The 22,050-nt window shown below is 43.5% G+C and overlaps 1 protein-coding gene and 1 long non-coding RNA gene across 2 annotated transcripts in view; one reads left to right on the top strand and one right to left on the bottom strand.

Moving 5' to 3' along the window:
- The window catches only part of CLMP (CXADR like cell adhesion molecule), a 72,398-nt gene that overhangs the window by 5,091 nt on the left and 45,257 nt on the right, over positions 1–22,050 (bottom strand). Inside the window, exons 2-6 of the mRNA XM_073321034.2 lie at positions 7,809–7,966; positions 5,423–5,624; positions 3,798–3,965; positions 2,900–3,022; positions 191–332 (exon numbers count right to left, since the gene is read on the bottom strand). Of these exons, the coding sequence (XP_073177135.1) occupies positions 191–332; positions 2,900–3,022; positions 3,798–3,965; positions 5,423–5,624; positions 7,809–7,966 (793 nt within the window). The remainder of the gene's footprint in view (positions 1–190; positions 333–2,899; positions 3,023–3,797; positions 3,966–5,422; positions 5,625–7,808; positions 7,967–22,050) is intronic.
- The window catches only part of LOC140901712 (uncharacterized), a 40,002-nt gene that overhangs the window by 11,202 nt on the left and 6,750 nt on the right, over positions 1–22,050 (top strand). The window contains exons 2-3 of the long non-coding RNA XR_012155940.1: positions 20,764–21,029; positions 21,406–21,480. This is a non-coding gene — a long non-coding RNA (uncharacterized LOC140901712). The remainder of the gene's footprint in view (positions 1–20,763; positions 21,030–21,405; positions 21,481–22,050) is intronic.

Here is a 22,050-nt window from a genome sequence, read left to right as displayed (position 1 = left end):
ATTTTATTTTCACTGCAAGATCTCCACAAAATGGTCTCGAAGCATCTTAATGACTGTTTACATGCTGGTGGGTGTAAAGTCAAGCTTCTTAACACAAGGTTCGTAGAGATTTTAGCTTGTTACTTGACAGACAACGGAAACTATCTGTTAACCGAGATCATGCTGGGTATGTGGGGGCCTAAAGACTTACCTGATTTCATTTGCAGCCTCTTCTTCTTCATACCTCTTCTTTTCTTTCCTCCTTTTTGTCAGCCACACACTCAAGAAGACCAGGGAGATTCCCACCACCACCCCACACACTGCTCCGGCGACCATGCCAACACTTCGGGCATCTGTTATCCCAGAAAACAAATGTGCGTGTTAGTAGATTCTCCACAGAGTCACAAAGCCAGACTCCGCCCCACGCCCCATTCTCCTGCATCACTCAGATTTCACGGAATCACAGAAATAGAAATGTAGGGCTGGAAAGGGTCTTGAGATGTCATCTAGTCCAGCCTCCCTGTGCTGAGACAGGACAAAGTAAACCTAGACCATCTCTGACAGGTGTTTGTCCAACCTGTTCTTAAAATCCTCCAGTGATGGGAGTTGCACAACCTCCTTGAAAGCCTGTTCCAGTACTTAACTATCCTAGTTAGAAAGTTTTTCCTAATATCTAATTACATTGAACAATCAATATGTAAGCATTATGGGGTGTGAGTCAGGACAGAATTTATTTAATTAATCCAATTATTTAGGCCTTGCCTACATGCCGGAGTTGCACCAAGTTAACTTACAGTGGTTTTTAAACCAATTGAGTTGAGTCAGTGCAAACCCCGGTGTGGTAATTCTTATTTAAGAGTGGCTTAGTTTAGTTTAGCTTAAACCTGTTCCTTTACTCTTGCCTACACACAGAGTTTGCTGGTTTAACTTAAAGTGAGATTTTAAACCGCTTTAGTTAAATTGATGTAAAAGGCTGTGTGGACACTCTTTTTTCAGTTAAACCAGGTTTATTTTTGGATTATTTTAAATGAATTAGGTATAGGTTTAAGCTAAACCGAAATATGCCATTCTTAAACTGCAGTGTGTCCACACGGGTTTTTACTGATATAACTAGATTGGTTTAAAAAGAAATCACACCTTCAGTTAAGCAATTGAAAATTTCTTGTATAGAAAAGGCGTTAGATTTATAGAAATGCTAAAAATGGCACCTATCCCCATGCCCTGGGCATCCTTGACTTGTCTTAAAAAACACCCTAGGTCAAGGGTGGGCAAACTTTTTGGCCCAAGGGCCACATCAGGGTTGTATAGAGGGCTGGGTAGGGAAGGCTGTGCCTCCCCAAACAGCCTGACCCCCACCCCCTATCTGCCTCCTTCCACTTCCTGACCCCCTCAGAACCCTCCACCCATCCAGCCCCCCCGCTTCTTGTCCCCGGACTGCCCCTTCCCGCCCCAACCGCCTCCCCGGGACCCCACCCCCTATGCAACCCCCCCTGCTCCCTGTCCCCTGACTGACCCACCCCCTATCCACACCACCGCCCGCTGACAGGCCCCCCAGGACTCCCACGCCTATCCAACTCCCTCTGTTCCCCACCACCCCCCAAGAACCTCCACCCCATCCAACTGCTCCCTGTCCCTGACTGCCTCCCCGGGACTCCCTGCCCCTTATCCAACTTCCCCACTCCCCGCCCCCTTACCATGCTGTTCAGAGCAGCAGGGCTGGCAGCCCAGCTGGAGCCAGCCGTGCTGCCCGCACGGCGGGGCGTGGCAGCGGGGGGCAGCAGGGGAGGGGCCAGGCGCAAGCCTTCCTGGCTGGGAGCTCAAGGGCCAGGCAGGATGGTCCCACGGGCCAGATGTGGCCCACAGGCCGTAGTTTACCCACCTCTGCCCTAGGTGCAGTGGTACAATTTATGATAACACCAGTAAGCCAGACAACTGGAAAACTCAAATCCCCCTCTCCTTTGAACAATCCATCACCTTACAAGTCGCCTCTCTTTCCCTTGGTGCCCCAACACCACCACCACCACATACACACAATTTTCAAATGTGTGGGGGAAAAGATGATCTTTGCATCATCATCAGATTTAGGCAATTTCTGACTGGGATGGGGATAAATTGCAAAATGCAGAGAACGCTCACACCAGGCCCCTTTTGTATATCCCAGTGGTGTTCCAGCTCCACCCTCGCTGTTGAGCTCACCTGTGAATTGGACACCCTGAGTTTTGAAAACCCAGGAAAAATGTGTTCTATGGATTGATTAATTTCTAAACGTAGATCTTGGGACACACAATGCAGTGTACTAGCCATAGCCTTGTATCCCGCCCCTTTTCCAGGCGTGCACACAACTCCAGCTGAGGTGGTTAACCAGGTGTGACATCCTAATCTCTGGTCTTTATGCAGAAGTTGTCAAACATGGATTAGAAATGAAATGCGGCAAATGTCATTTTTAATCAGCATGTTATTTCGTTTCACAGTAAGTCTTTTCAGGCTGTTTTTAAGAGAGCTTCCTCTCTTAATTGGGACAGATGCTTAATTCTGGATTGGGGTGTTATAGTTAATAGTCCTCTATTATACAGCCAGTAAATTTGTAAGTACATGTACCACCTGAATGCTCTGGAAGCTCAGCAATTCAGCATTATTCCCAGTGCTCTGCCAGTCTTTCCTTCTCAGAGGCAAAGGAAGCCAGGTTTCTGCACCTAAAGTATTTTTGTACAACCCTAGGTTATACCAGTAAATGTTATGTAAACCCATAAAGTCAATAATGAGTAAGGAAGAGCTACTTCAGATTATGCAAGTATTCAGGTTAAACCAAAGGTGTGGCATTACTCCTGCACAGAAACAGCTTTTATCAGCACAGGAGACTCTTTGGAGGTACTGTTAATTGTTAAAGCACGCTGGATACTCGCTACCCTCTGATACTCACACTGCACTGTCACCTGCACTACACAGTTCTCTTGTCCAGCCTCATTGTAGGCAGTGCATTGGTATAACCCTGTAACCATCTGTGTGAGATTCTTCATTAGAACTTGCCCAGGGTTAGAAATGTCTGAAATGGAAACAAAAAGAAGCAAAACAAATAAAGAAGTCATAAAAATTAGGGGAAATGTTGTCCAGTGGTTAGAGCACTGAACTTGGACAGAGAAGAACTGTATTGTATTTCCAGCCCTGCCACTGACTTTCTGGGTAACCTTGGGCAAGTTGCTTGACCTCTCTGTCTCTCTCTCTCTCTTTCCCCTCCAACATTTTTGTCTTACCTATTTAAGTTGCAGGCTCGTTGCAGCAGAGACTGTTTCTCACTATGTTTGTACAATGAGGCTCCAATCTTGGGGTGGGGTTTCTGTGTGTTATTTTAATACAAATAAATAATGCTAAGAATAAACAGTTTGCATTTCTATAGGACCTATCATACAAAGATGTCAACCCACATTAAAAGCAATTAATTAGGCCTCAGAACACCCTGAGAAGTACTATCATCATTGATCATATTGTTGACATTCAACAAATAAAGTTGAATACTTAGATTGTAAGCTCCTCGGGACAGGGACTGTCCTTTTTGTTATGGGGCCCTGGCACAATGGGGCCCTGACTTATGATTGGAGCTCTTTCTCCATACTGCACTACTTCTACTCAATAGCCTCTATTGTAATGACAGGGCAATAGGCTGAGAGCAATTCAGTATTTGCCCAGCGTTACAAGATCATCCAGTGACAGAGCTGGGAGTAGGGAGGAAGAGAGGGTAGGCCTCTTTCTTTTTCCTTAGGGGTGGCTCTTTTGTTTGTTGGAACACCATGAGAACTGGGACGGGGCCTGGGGTGACTTACTGACTCGTGCCGTGGGTGGCAAGTGTCCGACTTTTCCTTCCTTGTCACTTACGCGCTGCCACTGGTACAAGATGGGTGCTGTGCCGGAGGCAGAATTGCACTGTAAGGAGAGTTCCTTTCCTTCAAAAAGCTCGCCTTCCACCCAGCATTTGGGCTTGGAAGGTTTCTCTGGAAGAAACAGGTTGGGGGTTTGGATCATTAGTTAACTAAGAATCTGGTGTGAAATCCTGCCCTTTCTGAACTCAATGGGAGCTTTGCCACTGACTTCAGTGGGTCCAGGATTTCATCCCTGGAAGCAAGCTAGAAACCTCACCTCCAACAACAATAACAACAACTGAGTTTAATAAGAGCTGAGCATTCCCCAGGGAAATAGGGCAGAACCTGCCAGCTGGATATCAAGTGGCAATATTTTCTATGGCTGCTCATAGCCAGAGGGCAAGAGGACACTGTTTCTAGCAGCTTCTGAAAGCTGCCTTTCCAAATTAGCCATTCTGGGTGGGTGTCACACAATATCGCTGCTGCTTGTTTATTGGCGTTACTTCTGACCCCTTTACAGCAATGACTCTCACCACAGCCTGAGGACAGGGACTCAATAGGTCTCCTGTGGGCACAGAAGCAACATGACATGCCATCAGTGCCAGTTCCCTCCTTGGGATTTGCACTAGAGTAAAGGAGGCCAAAGCACCATCCTTGTCCCCTCTGGGAATTAGATACTGTCTACCACCCATATGAATGCCTAGCAGAGCCCAGAAAGTGAGGTGCCTTGGCTTAATCCCCATAATCTCATCATGGAGGAGCTCAGTACACTGCAAACCTCTGTATCACATTCTGCTTTAAGAAAAGGAGTATTGTGGCACCTTAGAGACTAACCAATTTATTTGAGCATAAGCTTTCGTGAGCTACAGCTCACTTCATCGGATGCATCCGATGAAGTGAGCTGTAGCTCACGAAAGCTTATGCTCAAATAAATTGGTTAGTCTCTAAGGTGCCACAATACTCCTTTTCTTTTTGCAAATACAGACTAACACGGCTGTTACTCTGGATTCTGCTTTAAGTGCTCTTCATTCCCTGAATGCCCTGTGATCCACCCTCTTCTCCTTCACTGCTTCCTTCCGTCTGTCTGTTCATCCTCCTTTTCCCCACTGTCTGTTGGGGGCCCTGCATCCTTATTATTTATTTGTTTTATTAACTGTATACTAAGTGAAAACCCAAACTGAAAGCCTTCAGTCAGGGAGGAAACAATGGCAGCTCCAGCATCTTGTTCCCATCAGACATGTGGCCAGTTCCTGGTACTGGGATCTGAACCCAGAGTTCTCTGCTCGAACGCTGTACGGGGTCATCGCCAACTCAGCCACAATGGCATGTTAGCTTTTGTGATCAAATCAGAAAGAATGTTTTATGCTATCCTTCAGTTGGCTGTGATGACTTCCAAACAGTATTTTCGGCCTCTTCTAGTCTCTGTCCTTCACTGGAGAATGCAAAGGCAAATGTGAAACTTGAATGTGAAACCTGATCGTGAGATACTGGGAGCAATTCAGGTGCGTAGGTACTGTGCTGAAGCAAAATCTGCTTCAAGGAATTGAGTCTAGTGTGTTTTCTTTTGAAAAACAACAAAATGACCTTACCTAGAACAATCAGGGTGATGCGATACCACTCGTACTGCCCGGCATTTTTAACTTTACACGTGTACTGCCCCGCATCACTTGGCTGCAGAGACACAATGTGTAAGGAGGCGTCTCCAGCTAGGAAATTGGAGGTGAAGGAAACACGACCTTTTTGCCCCTCATTCAGGTCATTATACACGTTGCCTCCAGAGTAGGTAATAACCTAAAAGGGGGAGTTAGCCACCAATCAGTCGGTCGAACCAGTCACTGTACTGTACAGCTCAACCAAACAAACGAATCACAAGAGACTCATATTTGAAACCAGGTCAGCTTGCAAAATAGGATTTCTATCTGGCAATTACTTTGGTTATTAGTAATTATGGAGATGTTGGTACTTATTCAGTTACGGTTGCACTGAGCTTTCTTCCTGTACCCAGAGTTTAATCCCTCTAAAAACTCTGTCATGGTTCAGTTTAGAAAACCCTTGTCTATGCTGGGATTTCAATCACCAGTCTAGCTGCACTGGTACAGACCCCTAGTGTAGACACAGTTTATACTGGTGTAGTGTGATTTACATTGGTGCTGCTTACCCTTTTCACTGGTAGAAACAGCACTACACTTCCATCCATTTACTGTAGGTACTTATACGCTCTCCGCCCCCATTACAGGAATATATGAGTGCATTACACTTTTAACGGATTTATCCTCTGTGAAATAGGGAAATTTTAACATCCCCATTTTAATTTATTTTTAAATTATTTTTTATTTGGGAAATTTTAATAAATTTACAAATACTTGCCATGTCAATATCAGAAACAAGACAACCATTATAGCTGTTAGCTTTTGTTTACAGAAACATTATACAGGAATGGAGTCGTTGTTGGATCATATTAAAGAAGTTCTATATTAAAATCACAAATGAGTTTGATTCCCCATAATTTAATTTCCAGGGTATTACTAATTAAGAGGTCTCTTGGTTTTTGGTACTGTTTCTCTCCCTCTTTGTGTGAAACTTGCAAGCTGCTAATTGTGTTAGTACATTCTAAGACAGAGTCTGTTCTCAAAGCAATTCTTTGTAACAACAACTACTCACACAGAGAGAGACTCAAAGCAATACTCTGTAACAACAGAAAAAGCACCCAGAGACTCCCCGCCCTTCTGTTGTATTCATCTCGCTTTGTTAACAATTGTGATTAAAATAGAGATAGAGGATGTATGTGGATGGCTGCTTGGTGTGGATAATAACTGAATGATCAGGGAGGTGCCAGCCTCAGAATCCAGTGTCCATCGGCTGAAGAAGGTGTCAAGTGGAAATAACCAGAGGACCCCTGGAGGGCAGACTGGAATCCACCCAACAGCCTCAAGAATGGGAGAACCAAAGAACAAGATAACATCTGGCAGCACGGAGCCGTCAGGAATGTGCTATCTGCTGATTGATTCAGCAACGGCATGATGAAGCAATTCCCACAGACTGGCATAGGAAGAAATTCCTATAAAAATGGACTCTAGAAAGTGAGAACTTTGGGGTCTGATTCTGCAAACCAACTTCCAGGAGCATCAGATGTGCATCTGACAAGGCCCTGCTCCCTCCTCATGTCCAGGCCACCTGGCCAGTGGCTTGGCATGAGCAACTCTAAGGCTGGTAACTATGATAACAACCTTGCAGAACGTGTGTGTGTGTGCGTGTGTGTGAATGAATGTGTGAATAAATATGAAATTGAATGGAATGTTATAGCTATAACTAACTGCTTACTATGATTCTTTCTGTATTCACAATAAATGTGGCATTTTGCCTTTTCCCCTTTAATAAGATCCTGCTGGTTTTTATTTTATTGGTATAACATCGTCAGATCTTTCATTTTAACATGATGTTACCCTATCCTAGAGTGAGCTTCATTACAACACCAATGTCATTTCTAGTGATTTTGTTAAGCTGAGTGAAATCTCAATATACACATATTTAACAGATCAGGCATGTCTATGTTAGTATTTAAAACAATTGGATAGGTGTGCTGGCTTTATCTGCAGGTGAATGTACTTTTTCTGAGAATTGAATAAAAGGTAACCACTTTTCTATGTTTCTATCTGTCCTTTGTCCATTTTGATGGATATGTAATTGGTGTGTTAATTTTTCCATAAGCAGAGCTTCCTATATGTTTTTGAACCATTGCTCTGTGTTGGACTGTTTTTTTCTTTTTCCAAAGAGAGGCTACGAGTAGCCGAGCAGCTACTGGCAGATGAGAGATTCATTCTCATTTCCTCCTGTGTGCCCGTTTCCACTAGGAGGATTGCCAGTTCATAGGCTAGTGTTGATACCAACCTACGTGAATAAGTTCTTCCCCTCAGTACAACAAGGAAACAGGGCTTCTTCTTGGTGGATGCTAATTGTGGCTGAACAGAGACCTACCGCTTTTTGGTCAGCTTTGGAATCATGCAGCAGCCACTCAATATCCAGGCTTCTTGGCTCCAGGAGGCCCAGACGGTGGTGACAGGGCAGAGTGACGTTTTCCTCAGCCACCCTCTTAAACTCCGTTTGAGCCCCAGACATCCAAACTAAACAGGAAGCTGAAAGACAGAAACCGGTGTTCAGTGACCAAGAGGAAGGAAACATCTATGAACTCACTGATTCAGCTGGGCCTGATTTTGGGGGACTCATTGCTTCATAGTAACAAAGAAAATGCAGTACTTTTGCTTACTGGACACTTTGTATCTGATTAAAAGTGGCACATGTTAATTGACATCAGGTTAGATTCGCCCCAGTGTTTGAGCTCAAAGAACAGGTTACTTTGGTCTCCACTGAGCTGTCAAGACTAAATTCACAAGAGGCTTTATTTCCAAAGTATACATAGTCTAAGCGCCATGAATGTTCCCCACATGTGCACACCACAGTCCTCTGTGCACCCCCTGGGGCTTGAGAGTGCTTCCTTCTTTACTTCCTTCTTCTTTTACACTTCCATGACCCAATAGCTTGCATTTCAGCCTGTAGCCTTCCAGCCTTTACATTAATGCCACTCCTGGCAGCCAGACTGGTCCCTGATGAGTGATGTAATGGGAGACTCTCCCGAACCCCAAAGGATGAGTTCAGTGTGATTGCAGTACTGAAAGTAAGAAGTCAAGCTCGGGAAATAAAAGCATGATATTCCGTAAAGCAGGCATGGCACAATTAGGTTAGTGAACTGGTTTTGAACCTTGATTGTCTTGAACCGTTTACCATTACAAAAAAAATCCTAACTTGGACCGCTAGAGGGAATCAAGATCCTTACGTGCATCTGACATCAAGAAAAAGGAAGACTGGGTAATGCCAGACAAAGCATTACATTTACATGCACTGTGTTAATATTAGGGCACTGTGAGTCATTATGAAACTCACCTGTTTTGGGGGTTCCTTACAAACTCAAAATTAAGCCCAGTTTCATGGAACTGTTATTAAATGAGGCTCTGTTCCAAATAGATCTTGGCTAAAGTATAGCTTTATAGCTTTTGCACTGTACCATGCCCATCTCACGGCTTTGATTAGAAATTAGCCCCAAGATGCTAATTTGGATCTTGATCCAAATGGCTCTGGGGTTCTGGGACACTGGGAAAGTTCTGAGCATTTGCCTCAGGGTCATCTCTGGTTCAGACATTAAATCAAGTGAAAAATGGCAGTTGTAACTGAGTTTTCACAGGGAGTTTTGGGATTTGTTTGAACATGTTTTTCAAAGTAAAATTCAGGTATGGCAAAAGATGTGCTGTTACATGTGGGATCACCACCTATCTGAAGGCAAACAGTCGAGCTTCATGGTGTCTTAGTCTTTCATCTTGTTCCAAGGGACAGACATCATTGCTGCTGTGAGGTAGCCACACGTTTAAAGGCATTTTAAGCAGACAGACGTTAACACAGTATTGCCAAACTCAACATTCAAAAATGATGGGTCAGGTTCCTAAAATAGGGTGACCAGTTTGCAAGTGTGAAAAATCAGGATGGGGGGGTAATAGGCACCTATATAAGACAAAGCCCCACAGTATCAGGACTGTCCCTGTAACATCGGGACATCTGGTCACCCTACCCTAAAATTGTGAGATTGCCTTAAAAATTATTAGATTTGTAACAAATAAAATAAATGTGGGCTTCTTTTTGGGTATGGAGACTTTAGAGCGCAATCAGATCATGTTTTCAAACTTACGTCTGCAAACATTAGGACTGGTATGTTTTTTATTATTCATTATTATTATTATTATTATTAAAGGAAAGTTCCTGTCATTTCTTGATTCCATGAACTGGGGCTTTAAGAAAAAAACAAGTGTTGTGAGACTGTGAAGAAAATCACAAGAGTTGGCAACACTGCGGGACCTAGGGTGACCAGATGTCCCGATTTTACAGGGACAGTCCCTATTTTTTTTTTTTTTCTTATATAGGCTCCTATTACCCCCCACCCCCGTCCCAATTTTTCATTCTTGCTGTCAGGTCACCCTAGTGGCACCACACTATGACTGTGCCTCAGAATTTACATTCAGAAAGGCTGAGAGGTTTTCTCCACCTCTAAGCTCTCCTTTACGTTTGTGTAAAGACAAGAGAGTCACAACAAGAATGATGCTTCCCTGGACTTCTCTTGCTTGCTCTCTCCCTCCCTTTATGACAAACTTTATCCTCAGAAGCTCGTATGCTGGAGCCAGGATTCCTGGGTCCTGTTCCCAGCTCTGCTCCTGAATTACTGTTTGACCTTCACTCCCTGTGCGTCAGTTTATCTATCTGTGTTGCTTAACTGATATTTGCCACATGCTTGGATAAAAGACACTGCTCAGGATATCTGTGCAATGTAATAGTGATACAATAATAACATGGGAAGAAAGGGGCTGAATGGTTGAATGTGTGTTCTGAATTAAACGCATGCATAGCCTATAAAATCTCTGCTCCCTGGGTAAGAATCACGATTTGTATGCCCAGTTGCATGCACACACCCCTTATATGCATTTTGCAGATTTCCCCCCTATCTTCCTTACAGATACATTTTTCTTACATGGCCAAAAGCATCTGTGACAAATTATCACATCAGCCAGACTGAAGGCGGTGCCCAGCCGGTGCCTACTCCGCCCTCCTTTATACCCTGGCACTCCTTCAACATTTACTGCCACGTAGTTTAAAATGGGTGGATTCCTGCTGCAAATTAATCTCCCCCACCCTGCTCTTTACAGGAATCAACAGGCCCGGAGGAGGCCCCACTCAGCCACGTTGGCTGGTTTCTCTAAAGGGAAAGCTAATTCAATTTATAGCTGGATTCACTGATGCCAAAACTTCTTGTGACCACAATTGGGATCAGTTTTTTCATATCCCAAGTGCAATTATTTATTCTTTCTAAAGATAAATGCTTGTTTTCTATTATGGCCTAAATTGCTGGATCCTCCGTCAATTAAGCCACTGACACTCACTTGGTCAGTGGTTCTAAACCAGGGGTACGTGTACTCTTGGGGGTACACAGCGTGTTTTCCAGGGGGTACATCAACTCATCTAGCTATTTGCCTTTTTACAACAGGCTACATAAAAAGCACTAGCGAAGTCATTATAAACTAAAATTTCATATGATGACTTGTTTATATTGCTCTATAAACTATGCACTAAAATGTAAGTACAATATTTATATTCCAGTTGATTTATTTTAAAATTATATAGTAAAAATGAGAAAGTCAGCAATTTTTCAGTAATAGTGTTCTCTGATATTTTTGTATTTTGTATTTATTTATTTATTTATTTATTTTTGTAAGCAAGTAGTTTTTAAGTGAAGTGAAACTTGGGGGTACACAAAAGAAATCAGATTCCTGAAAGGGGCACAGTAGTCTGGAAAGGTTGAGAGCCATTGCACTAGGTTAATCAATGAGCTTAATTGATCTGCCACTGCAGGGAGTGTTCACACACAACACTGACTAAACTCCCAAAGTCCTTTCTTTGCCATCAAACTGGGCTTCATGTATAACCTGGGTTGGATTTCCTAGGGAGGCAGCATCTTCTTTGGTTTCAGAGTAACAGCCGTGTTAGTCTGTATCCGCAAAAAAAATAGGAGTACTTGTGGCACCTTACAGACTAACAAATTTATTTGAGCATAAACTTTTGTGGGCTACAGCCCACTTCATCGGATGCATCCTCATCTTCTTTGGGTGTCTCAAAGTCCTGGCCAGAAATATCTAGGTGAGATCACTGGGATACCACATTGTCAAAAATGCAACAGCATTCCATCCTCTCTGGTTTGGGGCTGGGAGAGAGGGCATGGGAGAGAAAAAATATCAAGAAACACTCCAGAAAACTCAGATTTTACTCCTAATTTTATAAACAGAGGAATTAAAAAAAAAACAAAAAACAAACCCACTTAATGGGTATAAAAATCAGCTGGCTCTGCTTATGGGCGATTGCCTAAGGAAGCAAAACCATCCATAATTGTTTGTGTGGTTATCTGTGAGCTGATAGGGATAGACATTTGCTGGTTTGCAAAAGCAACAGATACAGTACCCTGGAGCTGGTTCTGTGCATCATAGAGCCATAATATTTGTGCACAATGGGTACAGCACCTTTCCAGCCATCTCTAGGAAACCTTCCAGCCACAAGAGGGCAGAATCCACCCAAATAAGACATTATGCACTCCACTAAAGGTATACAACAGATGATTTCCCCAAAGGTCAGTTCCTTAAATTTCATCTACTAATAACGGAGTGGCTACGTTAAGTCTGATCCTGGATTCCTCACCCCAGCAGCACACCCACTTACTCACAGTCCTCCATGGAACCTGAGCACCATGTGATATATTTCAAAATTATTATAGCGTTCAGATTTTTAAAGCCTTTACTCACTCCTTACTCAAGCAAACTCCCACGGACAACAATGGGTTCTTTATTCTGAGCAAGGCCCATGACTCTGATCCTGTACAGCAATTCCTAGGTTGCTTAAGCTTTGGCTCACATCTGGGCACGTAGTCCTTAAAAATGAGTGTCCTCTTTAGCCCTCAGGCTAGCTGACGTTTCTCTCAGCACATCATAAAACAGAACACGTTGGTGAAACAGTTTTAATATTTAAACATTTATCTTTGTGCTAAAAGACAATGGATTTGGTCAACCACACAGGCCTTGCAGACAAAAGAAAGAGGTTTTGCTCTTTCATCCCAGTCTAATATTTGTATTAAAATTACAGAAATGTTTTAAGCAACACAAAAGTTCACACACCTAAACGGTATATGGTGGACAGCGTAATAACAAAGTTTCAGTTCTTTTTAGCAACACGTTTTTTAAAATATATGGGGCCAGATTCTGCAACCCTTAGTCATACTCACTCCTGAAGTTTCCAAGAACTTCAAAATGACTTGTGATTTTGAGTGCCTCAATTTTTGGTACTCAACTTGAGACACTTTAAAGGGGGATGATTTTCACAAAGTCAGGTGTCTCCGAGTACCATTCCCTCCCCTCTGCAATGTTCACTGAAATCAGTGGGATTACTCAAGGAGTAAGATACTACTCAATATGAGAAAGCCCTTAACTCCTTCACCAAAAGATATATGTACACATACATACGTGGATGTACTTAAACACACATACCATGTACACGTGCCAGCATACACTTTCATGCATATATACAAGATACACGTGCAAAACCACATTTACTTACACATCTGAAACAGGTGCACACATATACAAATGCATGCACACATTCAACAAACATGCAGGAACACATCAGATAATCACGCATGAACACACTCACAGCACAAATGCACACATACACACAGAATGGGATTAGAAACTAACATATTTTGTCAACATTTCTATTTATAGGAAAATTCTAATACTGAAAGCTAAAGCACTTCTGGACCTAAATCTTTTATTAGCTTCAGAAGAGAGGTTGAACCAGGACTAATATTAAATATAAATTACACATTTTAAAAAATAAGTTTTGCTTCAATCATTTATGGACTACTGGAGAGAGAATGAATGACCCAGAGAAATTTTAGAGGCTTCTGGATATGGGGTACACTTAGTGACACAGTGAGAATCTGGTCCAAAATATCCCATCCATGATCATTTGAAAAATGAATTCTTAAAATTGGTTTTGAAAACTTTAAGTCATTTTGAGGCCTTGTTGTTTAATTTACAAGCAGGTTCTTCAGCTACACTTTTTATCATTTATTTTGCTTTATCTGGGGGGTACGTTGCTAAGTCTCTTCCAGAAGGTTGACATTGGTCTGCGAAGTAGACAAGTAACCTGCAATTTCCCTGTGACTGAAGCTAAACAAAGACAGCTTGTACTAGTATCAGGCATGTGGAGGGCTGTCTCAGCTTGGTTGGATGATTTGGGAGAGTAGCAAGGCACTTAAGCACATGCTTAAATCCATCTGTGATGCTGGCACAAGGTCCCCATTCCTCACTTGGAAAGTGACAAACACGTAGCTGGAATTAATCTGGCTCATGAGTGTGTTAGCAGGGCCGTCCCTAGCTGTTCTGGGGCACTACACAGCCCCCCCATGGGGGCGGGGAGGGGCAGGCCTCTGGGGGGGGAGAAACGGGGGGGGGAGCTGGCCCCAGGCCTCTGCGGGGGGGGGGGCTGGTTTGGGGGGCAAGGGGGAACCACCTTGCAGCACTCACCGGCAGTGCGGCTGGCGCCGGGTCACTGCACTCCTGCCACCCACAGGTGAGTGCAGCCCCAGCCCTGCTGCAGAGCTCAGGGAGTGGGGGCAGGGGCCTGGGGAAGAGCCAGAGCAGGGGCTGGAGCAGCACACAGCTGCCCAGGGCACCAGGAAATTTCGTGCCCCAAATTTCCTGGTGCCCTACGCAGCTGCGTACTTTGTGTATGGGTAAGGATGGCCCTGTGTGTTAGTGTTGTTAAAATATGTATTAGAATTATAAAAATGTGCTTAGTGTTTAGTCTTTATTGAATGTTTGTAAATTGCTGCGTGCATTAATCTCACATATAACATCTGTATCCCATGAAGGTAGTATTTAAGTGTTTGCTTTTTAAGACTCCGTAACTATGTAAATCATAGAATCAGAGGTTTCAGAGTAGCACCCATGTTAGTCTGTATTCGCAAAAAGAAAAGGAGGACGTGTGGCACCTTGGAGACTAACCAATTTATTTGAGCATGAGCTTTCGTGAGCTACAGCTACAATCATAGAATCTCAGGGTTGGAAGGGACCTCAAGGAGGTCATCTGGTCCAACCCCCTGCTCAAAGCAGGACCAATCCCCAACTAAATCACCAGACAGAGGGACATGAATTAGTGTGAGATACTGGCTTCCAACAAAAGGCATTAGGCTTTGCCCAGCAGAGAAGGCCCATCAACACCAGATGACAAAATACTTTGTTGATTGCTCACCCCCTCACTCCCTTTGAAGAGGAGGCGTGCAAGTGAATTCCTCCCATCAGCTAAGTTTGCAGCTGGAAGCAGAATTGGGGAAGGAATAAAAAAACCTTAACAAGGAGGAACTGCACCTCTATGCTGGACTCTCGAGGGCAAGGTTTTCTAAGCATAAGCAAGAGATTCCCCAGTGTTTAACCTGGGTTAGCCCCAAGGGACATATACAGCTTGCTTATTATAGAAGCTTTTATTGTCTTTTGAAACTTAAGGCTGTAACTCATTTGTGTAAAGAGAAAAGGAGTACTTGTGGCACCTTAGAGACTAACCAATTTATTAGAGCATAAGCTTTCGTGAGCTACAGCTCACTTCCTCAGATGCATATCGTGGAAACTGCAGCAGGCTTTATATATACACAGAGAATATGAAACAATACCTATTCCCACCCCACTGTCCTGCTGGTAATAGCTTATCTAAAGTGATCATCAGGTGGGCCATTTCCAGCACAAATCCAGGTTTTCTCACCCTCCACCCCCCACACAAATTCACTCTCCTGCTGGTGATAGCCCATCCAAAGTGACAACTCTTTACACAATGTGCATGACAATCAAGTTGGGCTATTTCCTGCACAAATCCAGGTTTTCTCACATCCCCCCCCACCCCCATACACACACAAACTCACTCTCCTGCTGGTAATAGCTCATCCAAACTGACCACTCTTCAAGTTAAAATCCAAGTTAAACCAGAACATCTGGGGGGGGAGGGGGGGAGGAAAAAACAAGAGGAAACAGGCTACCTTGCGTAATGACTTAGCCACTCCAAGTCTCTATTTAAGCCTAAATTAATAGTATCCAATTTGCAAATGAATTCCAATTCAGCAGTTTCTCGCTGGAGTCTGGATTTGAAGTTTTTTTGTTTTAAGATAGCGACCTTCATGTCTGTGATCGCGTGACCAGAGAGATTGAAGTGTTCTCCGACTGGTTTATGAATGTTATAATTCTTGACATCTGATTTGTGTCCATTTATTCTTTTACGTAGAGACTGTCCAGTTTGACCAATGTACATGGCAGAGGGGCATTGCTGGCACATGATGGCATATATCACATTGGTGGATGTGCAGGTGAACGAGCCTCTGATAGTGTGGCTGATGTTATTAGGCCCTGTGATGGTGTCCCCTGAATAGATATGTGGGCACAATTGGCAACGGGCTTTGTTGCAAGGATAAGTTCCTGGGTTAGTGGTTCTGTTGTGTGGTATGTGGTTGTTGGTGAGTATTTGCTTCAGGTTGCGGGGCTGTCTGTAGGCAAGGACTGGCCTGTCTCCCAAGATTTGTGAGAGTGTTGGGTCATCCTTTAGGATAGGTTGTAGATCCTTAATAATGCGTTGGAGGGGTTTTAGTTGGGGGCTGAAGGTGACGGCTAGTGGCGTTCTATTTTCTTTGTTAGGCCTGTCCTGTAGTAGGTAACTTCTGGGAACTCTTCTGGCTCTATCAATCTGTGTGTGTATGTTTATTTGCTTTAACCTTGTGAATAACTCTCTCATTTCCCTTTCGTAGTTAATACATGGTTAGATAGTTTATTAGAGGATTGGCTAAAATTGTTGTCTTTGGTGTAAGATCTAAGGCACAACAGACCCATTTGTAAGTGACTGGTCCTTTGGGACTGGGAGTACTGTTGATTTAGGTACAAGTGACTCTCTATTGCCAAATTTCAGAGTAGCAGCCGTGTTAGTCTGTATCCACAAAAAGAAAAGGAGTACTTGTGGCACTGATGAAGTGAGCTGTAGCTCACGAAAGCTTATGCACAAATAAATTTGTTAGTCTCTAAGGTGCCACAAGTACTCCTTTTCTATTGCCAAAGCAAGCTTACCTAGGTGACAAAATAGACTGGATTATCAAGGGAACTGTCTGTGACTTCATGGATGATACAATGAGGATGCAAAGGCCAAGGAGAACTGTTTTGTTATAGAGTTATGATCCAACTATTCCACCCACTGGGCATTGCAATTAATATCTATGCTGCAAGACCAGTCATTTCTTAGTACAAATACCGTGCAATTAAAAATAATAGGTTAGCACTTTACAAACGTACATTGTGTCAACACCCGTGTGGGAGAGAGAACATCATCCCAATTTTACATTTGGGTAAAATGAGCCACTGGGGGGTTAAATTGACTTGTTCCAGAGCAAGGAGTGGAAACCAGGACTCAAGATTCCCAGTCCTGTGTGCTAACCAAGGCTGCCCAGAGGAGCGGGGGAAAGAAAGAGGGAGGCCAAAGGGGCAGTTTGCCCTGGGCCCCCATTTGAGAGGGCTCCCAAACGGAGTAAAGTTGCAACCTGGTACACGGAGTTGCAGTGCCGCTCACTGAAATTTGACTCAGCAGCCTCTCCTTTAGGCTGAGTGGCACTACAATCCCATACCCAGGTTGCAGTGCCCAGAGTTGAGTGTGGTGGGGGCTTGCTCTCCAGCTCGCCCCCACCTTGAAATCCTCTCAGTGGCAATTTTTTGGAAGGGTGAGGGGCCCTCAGTTTCAGATTTTGCCCAGGGCCCCTAAAAACCTCTGCGCAGCCCTGACATTAACCATTAGACCCTATCCCCTCCTTTTGTGTTATGTTTCCCGTTGCCATTTATGATTCCAGTCTTAACACTTCGCTACCCTCCACAGCATTTGAAGTCCAAACAAATGTAAAATGGTGTCCTTTTACAAAGAGATGGCGATTTGACATTCTTTTCCGCAAGTGGAGGAGGAGCTGGGGGTGGATGGAAGTCTCCTAAGGGTAATTAGCTCAGCCAAGACTATGTTTTGGGACATCTGCTTTTTGTATTCCTTGGCCAGCTGAGGGATATGGGTCAGGGGTCACCTTCTCCCAAGAGCTTGAACGCGCCGAGTGAGCAAGATCCAGCCGCCAGTGCATGCCGCCTGCCGCCTGCCCCACTCGGCCTCTCTCTGATTTCAGGAATTTGGTTGTGAGGCGAAAGCGTCTCGAATGAAAAATGTGAGCTTGCAGTCAGCTCCCGCAGGGACGGCAGAGCTGTATCAAAACACAGAGGTCAGCAGATCCCACCCATACAAAACACAGCACTGCAAAGGTCCTCTCTCTGATTGAAATCACATGTGCTTGGGATGGAGGCTTGAGAACAGGATTCCTGCACAGCAATGAAATAAAACTGAAGGAACATGCGTGTTGCGGCGTTTCCAAGTGATGATCTGAGGCTTTTGGAAGCAGAGCTGCTGAGGAGTTAATCAGGCCCCAGCAAAACAGAAAAATACAGTTTAATGAAGGAAAACATTTGTTTTAAAAGCTAACAGGGACTGAGAGGGGGAGGGCAGGTGAGGCTAAAATCTGGCTGCTGCTATACAGACTCCTACCAAAAGAAACACCACTAGCTGTGGGAGTTGGTGGGGTGAGAGTTGGCCTCCCTTGTTTTGGCTCATCCAAATATGTTTCAGAGGAACCACTCCTCAGGCACTCTGTGACAAGAGCCCGAGAGGAGCATCATACGATGGGAGGGATGAAGATGTCAGGGGAGGGCCTGGTCCACATATGCATATGCATACCACAGCCTCTTTGCACTGCTCCTGCGCAGTTTCTCTTGCCTCTTGTAGGGCTAGATCGTGCAATTGTACAGGGTACTTGTCTAAGTCGGAATGCAGATGCATACTCGGGTCTTGATCTTGCAAAAGGTTCCCTCAGCATGGGCCACTTAACCCCTTGCTGAATTCAAATGGGATTGTGAACTCCAGGGCATTATCACTGCACCAATGGATATCTTTACCGGATCGTTCAGAAGCCATTTCAGAAATATACATAATACCATTAGGGGATAAGGAGGTGCTGGCATTTTGCTTTTCTCTATGTACCACTATCACTAAAACTATTATTTTTTTAGTTAAATATGTCTGTTCTGATTCTGGTTGTTATTACTACTTTTCAATGGGGCAGAGAACACATGGGTTTTGCATGAACCTCTCTACGCTGTTTTAGTCCTTCTAAGCACAGGACTCTGACTGGGTGAATTGGCTAGAAATGGATAGACAGCCCAGCCACGTGGAAGTCATGGAGGGTGACACATGAGAAAAAGGCAGGTATTCTGATATGAACAGTATAGCATCTGATGTTTCCTCTAAAGATAGGAGACATAGGAGCTTCCATAACCAGAACAGATCAACGGTCCATCTAATCCAGTAGCTTCTTCCTAACTATAAATTGTTTAAAAAAACAAACGACCAAAACCAAACACTTCATGGCACACACAGTTCTCCCTTGGGAGAGGATGAGGGAGAAAATGAAGCACACTTTACAGATATTAGTAACATTGTTTGATGTACAACTGGAAGGTGCTTAGATGCTATGGTGATGAGGGAAGTATAAGAACCTATTCGGAATAGAATAAAATAGAATCTCCTCCACATTTAAAATACATCAATCAATATGCAATGCTATGAATGCGGGTTAAGGATGACATTTCCTGATTAGTGATCTGATTATACCCTGCAAGCATAAGGGTTGATAGCTCTTTTAATATTTTCCTCGTTAAAATTACTGCAGACGCTATCTTTATTTCCACAAGGGTCTAATCCTTTTGTTATATTACTATTAGTAGTACTGATTTGTTTACTTCAGTGAGATCCTGCAGCAGCAAGTTCCATGGGTGAACAGTTCTACATTTACTTTTAATTCCATCAGGTGCCCTCTTGTTCCTATAATATGGGAGTGGGCAAACACTCTCCATACTATTTTTGACCAGATATACCACTATCAGATCCTCTGTTGCTCTTCTTTCCATACTAAATAGTTCTCATCATTTATTTCTTAAAAAAGTAATCCAAGGACTGATGCAATATTCTACAAAGGCTGCAGGGAACATATTATTATTATGGTGTTTTCTAGAACAGTAGTGCTCAGAAGCTGAACCAGAATTGGAACCCCATTGTGCTGGGAGTTCTACAATCATAACACGGAAGACAGCCCCTGTCCCAAAGATCTTACATTCACGTTGCTGAAAACAATGGGTGAAATCCTGGCCCTAATGAGGTCAATGGAAGCTTTGCCATTGACTTCAGTAGAGTCAGGATTTCATCCAGATTCTTGAGGAGGGATGGGGGAAAACAAGAAAGAAATTGGACTTTGATTTAGATAGGGGCTCTGTGGAGGCAAACAATGTCTAGGCACTGGGATAATTTTTTTTTTTGGTTTGGTTGGTTGTTTTTTGATTTTCAAATTAATGTTTAATGCTAGTAAAAGGTGTCAGGTTTACAGCCTTCGAGACCAAAGCAAACAGAAAACAAGATGCTAGAGCTTCATCTTCCAATTTTAGAATGTTTATACAATGAAAGGTATGAAGTACCTTAGCCTGCTAGCTAAAAGTCCAGGTGTTTTATTAATAAAAGAGTCAAGATGTCTGCTTCTTTACAGTAACATGGCTCAGCTAAGCCACTGAGTAATTCAGCTGTTCATTTCAGGCTGTGTTTTTCAGATCTTTGCAGAGAATCTGTCAGTACATCTCCCAGATACATTAGGGCGCTGAAACACCTAAGGCTGTCCCCCAAACATTCACACAGACAGTGGTGGAATCTATGCCACTCTGGGTGCCCTACAAAGCTGTGCCTTGAGGAAGAGAGAGAATGGGACAGAGCTCCATGAAAATATGAGACATTCTGCTGGCTTTTCTTCAACAAATACCCGCGATTTAAAGCAAGGTTGAGAATATGAGAGGAAAGATGAGGACGAGGAAGGAAATAAAATACTTTGTATTTCTATAGTCTCTTCCATTTGAGGAAGACAAAGAACTGTGTAAGCATGAATTTATTAAGCTATAGCATCGTGCCAGTGAGGCAGGTATTATTATACTTATTTAACAGATGGGAAAACAGAGTCACTGAGGGGTGAAGTGACTTGCCCAAGCCATGGAGTGAATCAGTGGCAGATGCAGGAATAGGAACCAAGTGGAGCCTGGATTTCATGCCAAGTGACCTGGCTCTCAGGAGCCTGTTCTAAGCATTAGAGAACACATTGCCTCTCATTATTTATTGTGATTACATATTGTTTGTATTACAGGAGCACCTGGAGGCTGCCATCTGACAGTAGCGTTCCATTGCGCTAAACACAGAGTGAAATCCTGGCCCTACTGAAGTCATTGGAAGCTTTTCCATTCAATGGAGTCAGCCTTTCACCCATAATCAGACAGTCGCTGCCTTAAAGAATGTACAGTCCAAACAGAGAAGAAAGACAAAGGCTGGGTCTCAAGGATCTTTAACATGAGTAAATCTATGTCAAGTCAATGGAACTATGTGGATTTACGCCAGCTGAGGATCTGGCTCAGGGTACATATCTTTCCTGTGCAAACCCTGGGTTCAGATTCTCCATTTGTTAACACAGATACAATTCTATTGACTTCAGTGGCGATGCAGCTGAGTAGCTGTGCAAACCTCAGACTGGAGTCTTTACAGGGAGCGTTATTTCAAAATGTACAGACCTACACTGCATGCCCACCCCACGCTCAAAGGGGAATGGAGTAGCCCAGTTCTCTACTTTCCTCGTCAACTGGAAGGCCCAAAGATGGAATGTGGGGGCTCCGCTGAGATGTTCAGTTCTGAAAATTCAGGGCAAAGAAAGACTGGAAAGTTACATTTGGGAGGGTAATAAAAGAGTTGCTTCTGAACAAACCACTATCAAAACAATTTTTTGTTGTTGTTTTAGGCTCCAAAGCAAGACAAAAGTTCTCCAAAAAGGGCTGGCCTATGGCTCCATTTCCTCTGGTGTTTTTCTTCACAGGTGGGTAAATTTAATTTTTTAAAGTCAAAGAAAAGCTATTCCAAAGTAAACTGAGTGCTTTATTGCATCTCTTTATTGCTGCAGCAATAATCCACAGTGAAGACAAATGCACTTCCAAGATACAAGCTTCATCCCTGTTAACCACTTTCATGTTACCTTTGTGAAATGCTCAGTCATATTCCCATAATTGTGTGTTAACAGGGTATGACATTTCACTTATCCAGTACAAGCATTGCTAATATGATGCAAAATGAATGCATAATATATTAGCACTCTGTCACTTTTCATATTCCCGCCCACTCTCAAACATGCAGCCACAGTTTACTCTAGGGCAGAAAACGAACAGCAGAACATCTCCGTTAGTCTTGTGAAAAAGATACATTAAATTCTGTGTGGCTCCAATGGATCATTTTTTTGAATGAGAGCTGTGGGCTTGTGGCCAAGCGCGGGACTGGGTACCAGGAACTACTAAAATCTAATCCGAGATTGGACTAGATTCCCTCTTTAGCCTTGCATCAATCACCTAACCTGCCTCAGTTTCCTCACCTTTAAAATGGACCTAATAATACT

This window comes from Lepidochelys kempii, chromosome 22 (genome assembly GCF_965140285.1).
Source record: "Lepidochelys kempii isolate rLepKem1 chromosome 22, rLepKem1.hap1, whole genome shotgun sequence".
Lineage (NCBI taxonomy): Eukaryota > Metazoa > Chordata > Testudines > Cheloniidae > Lepidochelys > Lepidochelys kempii.
Note: the sequence above shows the minus strand (reverse complement) of the source record. Positions and strands in the feature narration are given on the sequence as shown.